Below are 14,474 nucleotides of genomic sequence, written 5' to 3'. Positions count from 1 at the left end.
ACTTTTTGTGGATGAAGAGCATCTTTCAACTCTCTTCACCACTCTAGTCCTTGCTAATCCTTTGACCCCCCCCAATTTGCCCTATTTGATTTAATATTTCCCCCTTATTTGATTTCATATTTTCCCTGTTCAGTTAACATGTTACATATTTGGGGGTTAATATTTCACCAATTTAGGATGAATATTAACCCTGTTTAATTAATATTTTTTTCTGTTGAGGGTTAATATTTGCTCCCGGTTGGGGGGTTATTGTTCACCTGGTTTGGGTTGGGGGGGGGGTGAGGGTTGTTATGTGCCCCTGTCCGGACTCCAAGGTGTTATTGGCCCCTCTCCCATGTGTAGGACCGGGCGGCTGCCCCATGCGGGGAGCTCCGCCTGTCCGCTCCACCTCCGGGCGGGTCGCAGGGAGCGGCGCTTCCGCCTTTGGGCAAGAGGGAAAGCGGGGACGGGACAGGGGGATCTGGAGGTTGGGGTGTGGAGGCGGCGGCGGCGGCGGGGGGGAGACAGGCCGCGGAGATCCGGACAGGACGGGGGTCGGTCAGGATGTCGGAGGCCGAGTGCAAGCAGTGGATCCTGGACACCATCGACTCGCTGCGGTGCCGGAAGGCTCGGCCGGACCTGGAGCGGATCTGTAAGATGGTGCAGCGGAGGCACGGGCTGGCCCCGAGCCGCACCCGGCGGCAGCTGGAGCGGCTGCTGAAATCCCGCACCGTGCTGCGGGTCAGCTACAAGGGCTCGCACTCGTACCGCAACGCCGCTAAATGGCAGGCGGGCCAGGCGGAGCCCGAGCCCCAGCCCCCGCAGCCCCAGCCCCGCACCGTGCTGACCCGAGCCCGGCTCCGGGGGGTCCGGGAGCAGCAGGTGAGCCGGGCCGGGAGCAGGAAGCAGCGGCCGGGGGAGCGGAGCAGCGCCGCGAGCAGGAGGAGGATCCCGGAGCCCGGGACCGGCACCGGCACCGAGCGCAAGGCGAGTGTCGGAGAGTCAGGCTGGGAAACTACTAGTTAGTGAGGGAGTGACAACTAGTTAGTGAGGGAGTGACAACTAGTTAGTCCGGGGGGGTAATAACCAGCTACCGTGCGAGTGACAGCTAGTTAGTCCGGGAGGGTGATGACTAGTTACTGTGCGAGTGACAACTAGTTAGTGAGGGAGTGACAACTAGTTAGTCTGGGAGTAATAACCAGCTACCGTGCGAGTGACAGCTAGTTAGTCCGGGAGGGTAATGACTAGTTACTGTGCGAGTGACAACTAGTTAGTGAGGGAGTGACAACTAGTTAGTCCGGGGGGTAATAACCAGCTACCGTGCGAGTGACAGCTAGTTAGTCCGGGAGGGTAATGACTAGTTACTGTGCGAGTGACAACTAGTTAGTGAGGGAGTGACAACTAGTTAGTCCGGGAGTAATAACCAGCTACTGTGCGAGTGACAGCTAGTTAATCTGGGGGTAATGACTAGTTACTGTGCGAGTGACAATTAGTTAGTCTGGGAGTAATAACTAGTTAGTTTGGGAGTAATAACTAATGAGCGAGGGAGTGACAGCTAGTTAGTCTGGGAGTAATAATTAGTTGGTGAGGGAGTGACAACTAGTTAGTGAGGGAGTAATAATTGGTTACAGTGGAAGTGACAACTAGTTAGTCCATGAGTGACAGGTAGTTAGTGAGGGAGTAATAACTAGTTACTGTGGGACTGACAGCTAGTTAGTGAGGGAGTGATGATGAGTTAGTTTGGGAGTAATAACCAGTTAGTCTGGAAGTGACAGCTAGTTAGTCCACGAGTGACAGCTGGATAGTGAGGAAGTGACAACTAGTTAATCAGGGAATAATAGTTAGTTACTGTGGGAGTGACAGCTGGTTAGTCAAGGAGTAATAACTAGTTGGTGTGGAACTGACAAATAGTTAATGTCAGACTGTGCCCACTAGTTAATGCCAGCTATTTAGTGTTAGACTGTGCTCATTAGTTAGATTGGGAATGCAAGACCATGCCTACTAGATAGGGACTGCCAGCTAGTTAGTGTCATACCACGTGCACTAATTAGGGAGTACCCAGGTAGTTAGTGTCAGACTCTTCCCACTAGACTGTGCCTACTAGTTAGCGTGGATGGTTGGTATCAGACTGTGTCCAGTGGTTACTTCAGATTACCAACCAGCTATTGGTTGGCCCTTTAGTTTGTGTGGAAATACCAGCTGGTTAATATCAGACCAGCCCACCACTGTTGGATCGTGCCTACTGTTTAGCGTGTGAGCTGTTTAGTTAGGTTAGGGATGTGTATCCAAGTTAGCATGGGTGTTCCAATGTGGAATGTTATTGGTTGAGTTTGGGTTCTGCTGGCTCCTGTGGTGGGATTTGAACCCTGTGTCCCCAGAGCATTGGTCTGGGCCTCCAGGTTGCTAACCTAGTGACATTAACACTGCACCATTGTCTCCCCTAAGGATCCTTGAGAGGGTGCGGAGGAGATTTACCAGAATGGGTCCAGGGATGAGGGATTTTAGTTACAAGGTCAGGTTGGAGAAGCTGTGGTTGTTCTCCTCAGAGCGAAGGAGATTGAGGGGAGATTTGGTAGAGGTGGACAAGATTATGACGGGTTTGGATAAGGTAGATAAAGAAAAGCTGTTCCCATGAGCTGATGGTACAAGGACGAGGGTACACAGATTTAAGGTTTTGGGTAAGGGGTGATGGTGAGGGAGAACTGGTAATGACCTGGAACTGGCTGCTCATGAAGGTAGTGGAAGCAGAAACATTGAATGATTTCAAAAGGAAATTGGATGGGGCACTTGAGGGAAATAAACTTGCAGGGCTACGGGGATAGAACGAAGGAATGGGATTGGGTGGACTGCTGTACGGAGAGCCGGCATGGACTCGATGGGCTGAATGGTGTCCTATGCCATAAGGACTCTGATTGCCAGCTACCTATTGTTGGACCATGTCCAACAGTGTCGGATTCTGCCCACCAGTGTTGGACTGTGCCCTGCCTCCCCCTCCCCCGCCCCCGGCCACTCGTCCTCCCACCCTCCCTCACCCATCCCGCTCGCCCCCTCCCCCGCCCTCCCACGTACCTTTTAGATGAGTTAAGCGTTTCAGCCTCAGCCACTGTTAGGGTGGGAATGCCACCTAATTAGCGTCAGACTGTGCTCACTAGTTAGTGTGTGAGCCATCTAGTTAGTATTGGAATGTGCCCACTAATTAGTGTGGGAGTGCCAACTAGTTAATGTTAGACTGTGCCCACTAGTTAGTGTGGGATTGCTAGTTACCTAATGTCGGATCTTGCCTGCTGGTGTGACAGCTAGTTAAATGTCAGATTGTGCCTACTAGTTAATGTGGGAGTGCTATGTAGTCAGCTTTGGACCATGAACACTAGTTAGTGTGAGTGCCAACTAGTTAATGTGGGACTGCCAGCTCGTTCGTGTCAGACCTTTCCCACTAGTTAAAGAGTGATTGTCAGCGGTTCCCACTGGTTAGCTTGGGAGTGCTAGCTAGTTAATGTCAGACCATGTCCACTAGTATCAGACAGTGCCTACTGAGTGCCAACTAGTTAGATCCAGACCATGCCAGCTAATGCTGTCCGTGCCAACTAATCAGGGAACGTTAGCTTCAGACCATGCCCACTAGTTAGTGTTGGATCATAGCCACTAGTGTCAGAGTCTTGCCTTCAGTTAGTGTTGGAGCCTGCCACTAGTTTGTTTGGGAGTGTACAATAGTGGGTGTCAGAGCGTGTTCCCTGGTGGGCGTCAGTACATGCCTGCTGCTGGATGTTGGGCTATGCTTAACTATTGGTTAGCATTGGACTATGCCCACGAGTTAGGTTTGGACTGTGTCTGTCTAATGGTTAGACTGAAACATACCGAAATGCAGGTTATTTGCCAGGACTGTGTTAAAGGATTGTTAGCGTTGGACTGTCCCCACCGGGTATGTTTCTGACTATGCTTACCTAATGGTTAGTGCAGGACATTTCCTAACCAATGGATAGTGTCAGACTTTGTTGTCCAATTAGTTTTGGACTCTGTCTAGCAGTTGCTGTGATACAGGTCCAGTAGTTGGTATAGGACCATCTGTAATTAACTGTTGTTGTGGAACCCTGGCTAACTAACAATAGATGTCGACTGTGTCTAATGATTGGTGTTGGATTGCATCTCACAATTAATGACAGACCGTGCTCACTAGCTAATATCGATTGTACCCAAATGATAGTTAGGATTGGACTGTACTTTCCCCATGCTATTGGACAATGCCAATTGTATCTAGTTAGGACTCTGTCTAACAAATAGTTGGTATTGAACTGGGCTCATTAGTTTGTGTTGGATTGTATCCAAAGCAGACTGTGCCTACTAGTTAATGTCACCTGTACCAACCTAATGGTTACTGTCAGACCGTACCCACTAGTTAGTCTTTGTTTCTTGTCCAGTAGTGTGACAGCTATGGACTATGTCTAACTAATGGGTAGTACTGAATTGTGTTTAATGGTTCATGTTGGACTGCATCTAACGAATAGTTACTGTTGGACTGTGGCCACTGTTTAATATGTGCCCTTTGGTTAGTCTCTACAGTATCTAGTGGTTAGTGCCGGTATGTGTCTAAATAATGGTTAATGTTATACTGGCCCATTAATTAAGCCTGGTCTATGTCCTTCAGTTAGTGTCGGACTGTATCTAAGTAATGGTTGGTGTGGGACCGTCTAATTTATGGTTAGTGGTAAGATTGTGTCTAACTAATGGTTAGTGCCATACTGTGCACCGGTGGTTAATGTCAGATTGTGTCCAAGTAATGATTAGTTTTGGACTGTGTCTAATGATTAGTCTGTGTCTAACTAACGTTTAGTGTCAGAGTGCCAATTCGTTGGTATCAGACCATGTATAACTAATGGTTAGTATTGGACTCTGCCTGGTGGTTAGTGTTTGACTGTGTATGACGAATGGTTAGTGTCAGTCTCTGCCCATTTGTTGATACTGGATTGTGTCTAACTAACGGTTAGCGTCGGACTGTGTCCAGACATAAGTTGAGGTTGGACTATGACCACTGATTAATGTTGGGCTGCTTCTGTTTAGTGGTTGGTATCGAACTATATCTTGCGAATGATTAGTATCAGACTATGTCAAACTAATGATTAGTGTCAGACTGTACCCCCTAGTTGATGAAGGACTGTGTCTAATTAATGGTTAGTGCCAAATTTGACCATGAAAGGGCTTGACTGTATGACACTAAGAGTGGCAGACTATATTTAACTAATGGTCAATGTTGGACTCTATCTAACTAGTATTGGACTATGGCCACCAGTTAGTGCTGGACTGTTTCAAACTAATCACTGATTCATACGCAACAGAATGTGGCCATTTGGCCCATCATTCCTTTGTTGGCTCTGAAAGAGCTATCCAATTGTTCCTCCAATGGAAATATTTTCTCCTTATTTACCCTAGCAAGCTAATGGTTAGTTCTGGACTGTCTTTAACTAATGGTGAATGTCAGACTGTATTGTACTAATTTAGAGTCGGATTGTGGCTATTAGATATCGGTGGAGTTCAGCTAACTAATAGCTAGGGTTTAACTGGTCTCACTAGATAATGTCTCATTGTACCTAACTAAAAGGCTAGTGCCAGACTGTGCCCACTAGTATTATTAGATTGTACCTAAGTAAAGGTTGGCTTCAACTAACCCATTAATTACTGTCAGATTCTATCAAACCAATGGTTAGTACCAAACTACATCTAACTAATGCTGTACCTCATTCAATCCCTCCACTGTCTTTAATTATTGGGGAAACGGTAGCATAGTGAAAATGTCACTGGACTTGTAATCCAGAGACCCAGGTTAAATACTCTGGGGACATGGGTTCAAATCCCACCATGGTGGAATTTAAATTCAATTAATAACTCTGGAATATAAGGCTAGTTTCAGTAATGGTGACCACGACAACAATATTGGTGTAAAATCCCATCTGATTCACTTTAAGGAAGGAAATCTGCCATCCTTACCTGGTCTGGCCTACCTGTAGCTCCAGACCCACAGCAATGTGGTTGACTCTTAACTGCCCCCTGAAATGGCCTAGCAAGCCATTCCACTAAAGGGCAATTAGGGATGGGCAAGAAATGTTGGCCTTGTCAGCGACACCCACATCCCATGAAAGAGTAAAGGAAAAAAATAATGATTAGCTTGTCTGACATCCAGCATTGGATGAGCAGATATCTCCCCCAGTTAAATATTGATAAAATAGAAACTATTGCCTTTGGTTCCTGCCATCCCTCTCCCTGGCCATTGAGGCTGAACCAGACAGTGTACAGGCCTGGCATCATATTTGACTCTGAGCTAAGCTTATGACCACTTATGAACACCATGTCTTTGAGCGCCTATTTCCACCTCATGAAACCAATGCTCCACTTCAACTCTCCTACTGCTAAAATCCTCGTTCACGCCATTGTTGCCTCTAAACTTTATTACTGCAATACTCTTCTGGCCGGCCTCCCACCTTGCACCCTTTGTAACCTTGAGACCACCCAGCTGCTTGTGTCCTAACTCGCACCAGGTTCCGTCCACTCACCATCCCTGTGCTCACCGACATTGGCTTCAAGCCCATCAACACCTTGATTTTAAAATTCTCATCCTCGTTTTCAAATCCCTCCATGGCCTGGCCCCTCCCTGTATTTGTAACCTCACCCAGTTCCATAACCCTCAGGTACCTGGGCTCCTCCAATTCTGGCCTCTTGAGCAGCCCCGATTCTGATTGCTCCACCATTGGTGGCTTCAGCTGCCCGGGCCCTAAGCTCTGGCATTCCCTCCCTAAGCATCTCCACTTCTCTACTGCGTTCCTCTCCTTTATGAGGCTCCTTTACCTCTTTCACCAAGCTTTTGATCACCTGCTGCAGTATTTCCTGATGTGACTCTGTGTCAAATTTTGTTCGATAGCTGATTCTGTGAAGCTTCTTGAGACGTGCTGGACTATTGGAAGTGTTACCATTTGGATGCAGCGTTAAATCGAAGCCCCACCTACGCTGTTGGGTGGATCTAAAAGGCTCACGAGGCACTATTTCAAAGAAAAGCTGGAAGTGTCCTGGGCAATATTTATCCCTCAATCAACAGCACAAAAAATATATTATTTGGTCATTATCACGTTGCTGTTTGTGGGAGCTTGCTGTGCACAGATTGGCTGCTGAGTTTCTTGCATTACACCAGTGACTACACTTCAAAGGTACTTCACTGGCAGTAAAGCGCTTTGAGACATCTGGTGGCTGCGGAAGTTGCTATGTAAATGCAAGTTGTTGCTGTTGACTGTATATGATTAATTATTAATGCCCACTCATAAGTTTTATACTGTTTCTAACCAATGGTTAGTCTTAGACTTTATCTAACCAGTGGTTAGAGTTTGAACACATCTAACCAATGGTTAGTGTTGGACTGTATCTATAATGGAGAGTCAGGGTGGAGGCAAATGAGAAGTCAATGAGTATGACAGGTCAATCAGGGCAGAGACTAAAGTTGGACCGGAGAGAAAAGTTTTTAGTAATGGGGGAGTTGGAAAGCAAGAAAATGGATTATGAAAGAGAGTTGGGAGGGACAGTACACCTGTCCTGAATCAATGAGTTGGAGAGAAAGGATGATATGAGATGTGGAAGAGGGGCAGGAGTTAGAAATGTGAGGATGGGATGTGAGGGTGTTAAGCAAACTTGCCATGGAGCTAGGCTAACAAGACTAACCTTCTGCTGGTGACCAGTGGGACAGTTCCAGATTTACTGTTCTAGTTTACTTTTTCACCTGACTCTCCACCATCGTATCTTACTCACTAGATTCATTGAATTCACAATGCTAGTCACAGAAAGGTTCAGTGTTGTCACTGGGCTGGTTTAGCATGTTGGTACCAATACAGTGTAGGGCAAATCGCATTCTGAGGTAGTGTGCTTTGTCTTAGTGCTCCCACAGTGCTCTACATTGCTCCATCAAGGGGAAAAGCTTTCCATTGTGCATGGTGTTCTAGAAAAGAAATCAAAAACATGCATTTATACAGCGACTTTCATGACCTCAGGACATCCCAAACTGTTTTAAAGCCAATTAAGTGGTTTTGAGATGCAGCCACTGTTGTGATGCTTGAAATGCAACAGCCATTTTGTGCACAGCAAGGAGATAATGACCAAAACAATCTGTCTTACTGATGAGAGATCATCGACCTGAAATGCTAACTCTGTTTCTCCCCACAGGTGTTGCCTGACCTGCTGAGTTTTTCCAGCATTTTTATTTTTTGTGGTTCTTATTTCAAATTTCCAGCATCCGCGGTATTTTGCTTTCGAAATAAAAACCAAATGCTGGAAAACCCTAGGTCTGGCAGCATCTGGAGAGAGAAACAGAATTAATGTTTCGAGTCCAATACGACGACTCTTTGGAACTTTGCTTTTGAATCTGTTTGACTGATGTTGACTGAGGGATATATAGTAGCCAGGACGCTGAGGATAACTCCCCTGCTGTTCTTCGAAATACTGCCATGGGATCTCACCTGAGAGGGCAGACGGGGCCTCGGTTTAATGTCTCGTCTGAAAGAGGCACCTCACACAGAGCAACACTCCCTCAGTACCGGACTGAAGTGGCAGCCTAGATTTTGTCCTTGAGCTTCTGGAGTGGGACTTGAACACATGGCCTTCTGAGTCAGGGGCAAGAGGGCTAGTCATTGAGCCAGATATATGAGCAAAAGCCATAATCCATTATGTTTGCTTCAATTCCGTACCCCTTTATCCATCTGCTCTGTCCCCAGAATTTCAGTACATTGTAGCGCTAGGAATGTGAGACTTTCATATGGTGTGAAAGAAAAACTGGACTTGTAAATCCAACAAGCAAGGAAACTTGAAGCCAACCACATCTCTGTTCATTTATAATCCTCACCTGTGAAATACCTCCAGCCTGTTAGCCCATAGGTGATCTTCATCAATGGGCATTCATGCTGCAGTCACTAATGTGCTGCTCATGTGATTGGTTGGAAGTTGGATGATGTGTTCCTGAGGTTATATCATGTTGTTCTTTGTGATGGGCGTGAATTTGAGAAATAAAATATTTTTCAGTGGGAGCATGGTCACAAGCCCCTGGAGTCTCTTCTGCCATTGAGCTTAGATTGATACTGATGTGTACCTCGACTCCGACATGGTCCATAATCCTTAATACCCTTATCCACGAAAAATCTATCAATCTCAGGTTAGAAATTTTCAATTGAACCCCCAGCCTTGGCAGGTTCTTAGGCGACAGAATTCCAGATTTCCACTACCCTTTGTGTGAGGAAGTGCTTCCTGACATCACCAGGACCTGCCCAGCTCTAATTTTAAGAGTTTTCCCCCCCTTGTTCTGGACTCCCCTCACCAGAGGAAATAGTTTCTCTACATCCAATCTATCAATTCCTTTAATTGTCTCGAATACCTCAATCAGGTCACTCCTTAATCTCCAGTGGTGCTTCTAGCTGGATAGCTGATGAATTGCAGTGGTTCCCATTACCAACGCTATTCATTTGTGTTGGCTGCGGAAGGGACTGCCATTTCCGAATTCGGCCAATACAGCCACAATTGACGATGTTCAGTACGGAAGTGACGTACATTCTGGGCGCTGTCCATCGTCTCCCAAGACGGACAGATGCCAATAACCTAACCTAGCTGTAGTTTCCGTGACAGGCTCGCCGCATTAAAGGTATGAATTGGGTGTCCGCAGTACATCCTCTGTCTGAGTACTGTCGCTTTCTCTCTCTCTCTGCAGAAGACCAGGAGATCGAAAGGAGCTGACCCATCAGGCGATGAAGGAAGTGATGAAGAAGCTCCACCAGAGGACCAGGAATCCACAAGCCAAACCCCGAATGAGGCATGGAATGGCGTGGAGTCCGTCGCTGATTGTGCGAGTGAGGACTGTGATACTGAAGAGAGTCCCATCAAACCGCCTGCCACCGAAGGTCGCCCAACTGAAGATGTTGTCGAGGAACTGCCCACTGACAAGCAGGTTGAAGCATCTTCAGCTGTGGAGCACAGCCCTTCACCTTGTCCCAGTGTGGATGCCGAGATGAAGCTTGATGTTGAGGCTCTTAAGACTGTGCAGGAGCGACTTTCTCCAGATAACGCAGGGAATGTTGGTTCATCTGAAGAGTCAACCCCTATGGAGGAGGACTGCAGTGAAAAATGCTCCCAGGAACCCTGCGCCAATCAAGGTAATTTGGCTTTTAAACATGTTGGAACACATTATAATGGTCAAACTGGTAGCTGGACCCGGTAGAAAGTTCCAGTACCAGTGATTTACATTTGCACGTTTATACCACAAGTGTGCAGAAGAGCACTGAGATTAGTTACGTGGTGTAAGTACAGCCCAAATCTGGAGTGAGGACAGACCCATTTATACTGGATCAAAATGGAGTGGGATTTCCTGAAGTTGCTCCTGAGCCAGATTTGGCCTCAACTCCAGAGTTGCAGGACCCACACATTTAATGGCTGTGCAAGGTGAAACCCTCTGCGTCAATGCTGATATCTGATGGGTGCAAGGACCCCCTTAAAACCCATTGCAGTATGGCTCATAGCTGTTAAAACCACAATGGCAGACAAAGTGAGTTAGCAGAGCAGTCCCATTAAGCTTCAGAAAATATAGAAACAAAGTTCTTAATAACAGAACAAATGGCAGAACGCAATTAATTAATCCCTGTTGTTAAATTGGCTGTTTGGCTTACAATCTCGTAAAACTGTATTTCATGTAAAACCCTTAACAAGAATGTGAAATGAGTGGATTAACGAAAGGTTGAATGGATCAGTAATTTATCACAGATGCACTGTTGTGTTGACCAGAAAACTGCATTTGTACATCAACCTGGGAATACATTGAGGCGCGATTAAATTGTTAAGGAATATAGGTAGTAACGTTTTGGGGTAGCTTTTTGAACAAAGAAAAGTACAGCACAGGAACAGGCCCTTCGGCCCTCCAAGCCTGCGCCGATCATATTGCCTGTCAACTAAAACGTTTTGCACTTCCAGGGTCCGTATCCCTCTATTCCCATCCTATTCATGTATTTGTCAAGCTGCCTCTTAAACACCACTATCGTACCTGCTTCCACTACCTCCTCTGGCAGCGAATTCCAGACACTCACTACCCTCTGCGTAAAAAACTTGCCTCACACATCTCCTCTATAGTTTTCTCCTCTCACCTTAAATCTATGTCCCCTAGTAATTGACTCTTCCACCCTGGGAAAAAGCTTCTGACTATCTACTCTGTCCATGACACTCATAATTTTGTAAACTTCTATCAAGTCGCCCCTCAATCTCCGTCGCTCTAGTGAGAACAATCCGAGTTTCTCCAACCTCTCCTCATAGCTAATAACCTCCAGACCAGGCAGCATCCTGGTAAACCTCCTCTGCACCCTCTCCAACGCCTCCATATCCTTCTGGTAATGTGGCGACCAGAATTGCACGCAATATTCCCAGTGTGGCCTAACCAAGGTTCTATACAGCTGCAGCATGACTTCCCAGCTTTTATACTCAATACCCCTGCCAATGAAGGCAAGCATGCCATATGCCTTCCTGACTACCTTATCCACCTGCGTTGCCAATTTCAGTGACCTGTGGACCTGTACACCCAGATCCCTCTGCCCGTCAATGCACTTAAGGGTTCTGCCATTTACTGCATAATTCCTGCCTGTATTAGACCTTCCAAAATGCATTACCTCGCATTTGCCCGGATTAAACTCCATCTGCCATTTCTCCGCCCAAGTCTCCAACCGATCTATATCCCTTAGTTCTAAGGAAGTCTATTTGCCTCTTTTCACTTTCACATGGACCTGTATGACTCTATGGAAATCAATGGATGTGGGATGGGAAAGGGCAACAAAGTGTGCGATAGGAGATCAGCCAGAATCTTACTGAGTGGCAGAGCAGGATCAAAGAGGTGTATAGCCTACTCCTGCTCCTGGGTCTTATGGGAGTTCTCCCCAGTGTCTTGTAACATTCATCCCTCAACAAACAATACTAAAACCGACTGGTCGTGATAACTTGCTGTTTGTGGGATCTTGCTGTGTGTAGATTGGTTGCTGTGAAATGAACAGTAGAACAACGCGAAGCAAAATTTATGCAGAACTGGATGGAAGGATTTTTTAAAAATTCAGTCATGGGATGTGGGCGTCACTGGCTAGGTCAGCATTTATTGCCCATCCCTAAATGCCTTTGAGAAAGCAGTGGTGAGCTGCCTTCTTGGACTGCTGCAGTCCAGGTGGTGTAGGTACACCCACAGTGCTGATAGGGAGGGAGTGCCAGGATTTTGACCCAGCGACAGTGAAGGGACGGCGATATATTTCCAAGTCAGGATGGTGAGTGGCTTGGAGGGGAACTTGCAGGTGGCGGTGTTCCCATGCCAAGGGACGATGGTTAGATTCTCTCTTGTTGAAGATGGTCATTGCCTGGCACTTGTGTGGCACAAATTTTACTTGCCACTTGTCAGCCCAAGCCTGGATATTGTCCAAGTCTTGCTGCATTTGGATATGGACTGCTTCAGTATCTGAGGAGTCACAAATGGTGCTGAACATTGTGCAGTCATCAGAGAACATCCCCACTTCTGACCTTATGATGGAAGGAAGGTCATTGATGAAGCAGACACGACCCTGAGGAACTCCTGCAATGATGTGCCTGGAACTGAGATGATTGACCTCCAACAACTGTCTTCCTTTGTGCTAGGTATGACTCCAACCAGCAGAGAGGATAGTGCATAGAACATTACGACACAGGTAGTACTGTATAGCATTTTATGGAACTGTACAGCACACTTCATAGAAGCACCTTATGTAACAGGCATGGAAACAAATGGCCGGAGGGGTGAAGATACACTCCTGAGCCCCGATACCTGGACAATGAGGAGTGAGTTGATGGGTGACCTCAGAGAGGTATCAAAGGTAGTTTGGAATGTTAAGTATTTGCTACAATTAAGCAAACTGAAGGGGTAACTGTCCAACAAACGGGAGTGTCGGGCTACCGTTATCAATGATGCAGCTGGTAGACATTGAAGAACAGGTAAACACCGAGTATAATGTGGGCTATGGCCTTGTGGGAGCCCATGATTTTGTTTCTGCTTATGGGTTAACTATGCTTTGTCAGTCTAGCTCACTGGTAACACTCTCAGTTCAGAAGAGGCAGGAGACTTTGGTATCAAATCGCACTCCAGGACTTGAACATCCAGTTTAGGTTAGCACCTCAGTGCTAAGGGAGTGCTGCAGTGTCAGAGGGGCGTTGCCGATGGAACCCTGCACTGTCTAGGGGGAGCGGTGCTGAGGAAGATGATTACACTTCAGAAAGTGCTCATTGACTGTAAAGCAGTTTGGGGCACCCTATAAAGATGCTGTATAAATGCAAGTCAGGACAATGGGAGGGCTCTCTTGCTCTTCAAACAGTGTCGTGGGATCTTTTACATCCACTTGAAAATTAGACAGAACTTTAGTTTATTGTTTCATTCGAAAGACAGAACCTCTGACAGCGCTGCCCCTCGGACAGCACGGCCCCTCCAACAACGCAGCACCCCTTCAGCACTGAGGTGTTAACCTAAATTATGTGTTCAAGTCCTGGAGTGGGATTTGAACCCAGAGTCTCCTGACTCTTCTGAGCTGAGCGTTACTGGTGAGCTAAACCAATGAAGCATCATTAACCCATCAGCACAAACAAAATCTCATGCTTCATCACATTACCATATCCCACGTTATACTACGTTTACCTGTTCTTTGATGTTTACCAGCTGCATCTTGATAATGATAGCCCGGCGCTCCCATTTGTTGGACCCCTTCAGTTTGCTTACTTGTAGTAAGTAATTGGCATTCCAAACTACCTTTGATGCCTCTTCAGAGGTCACCCATCAACTCACTCCTCCCTCCAGGTATCAGGGCTCAGGAGTGTGTCTTTGTCCCTCCCGCCTTTTGTTTCCATGCCTTTTTTATAAGGTGCTTCTTAAAAGTGTGCAATACAGTTCTATAAAACGCTATACAGTATTGTTCTGTATAGTACTGTCTGTATGGTAGTGTTCTATGCACTATCCTCTCCATACAGTTCTGTACAAATTTGTACAGTATAGTTGTGTTTCTCATGGTTCTGCCGTCACTCTCTCCGTCCCAGCCTGGATCTGTACTTCCAATACCCAGTCATTGAAGCATATCGTGCAAGCAGTGGTCTATTTTGTGGTAATGGGGGCTGAGAACAGGGAAAGTCTGTAAACACTGCCACAAAACGCACAGTGCCACAGATGCTGGAAGTCTGCAATAAAGAACAGTAAATGCTGGAAACACTCAGTGGGTTAGAAAGCATCTGGAGAGAGAGGGAGTTAGGGTTAATGTTTCAGGTCAGTGACCCTCCCACAGGGCTCAGATCCTGAGACAGCCCGAGCCGCCTCTCTGCAGCCGCTCATCAACTTGTTGTGCCTTCAGCTGCCTGGGCCCCTAAGCTCTGGAATTCCCTCCTTAATTTTTTTTGTAAAAATATACTTTATTCATAAAATATCTTCAATCACATTCAAAACCATTTCA

General features: G+C 46.6%; 1 protein-coding gene across 3 annotated transcripts in view; it reads left to right on the top strand.

The window, feature by feature from the left end:
- The first annotated feature begins 504 nt into the window (after window positions 1-504).
- LOC144668808 (sterile alpha motif domain-containing protein 1-like) overlaps window positions 505-14,474 on the top strand; it is a 70,818-nt gene continuing 56,848 nt past the window's right edge. For all 3 annotated transcript variants that reach the window (XM_078531177.1, XM_078531178.1, XM_078531176.1), the window contains exons 1-2: window positions 505-966; window positions 9,704-10,145. In XM_078531177.1, the coding sequence (XP_078387303.1) occupies window positions 544-966; window positions 9,704-10,145 (865 nt within the window). In that variant the 5' untranslated portion in view covers window positions 505-543. The remainder of the gene's footprint in view (window positions 967-9,703; window positions 10,146-14,474) is intronic.

Source organism: Cetorhinus maximus, chromosome 28, assembly GCF_964194155.1.
Source record: "Cetorhinus maximus chromosome 28, sCetMax3.hap1.1, whole genome shotgun sequence".
NCBI lineage: Eukaryota > Metazoa > Chordata > Chondrichthyes > Lamniformes > Cetorhinidae > Cetorhinus > Cetorhinus maximus.
The sequence above is the reverse complement of the archived record's forward strand: the minus strand, read 5'-3'. Positions and strand labels throughout refer to the sequence as shown.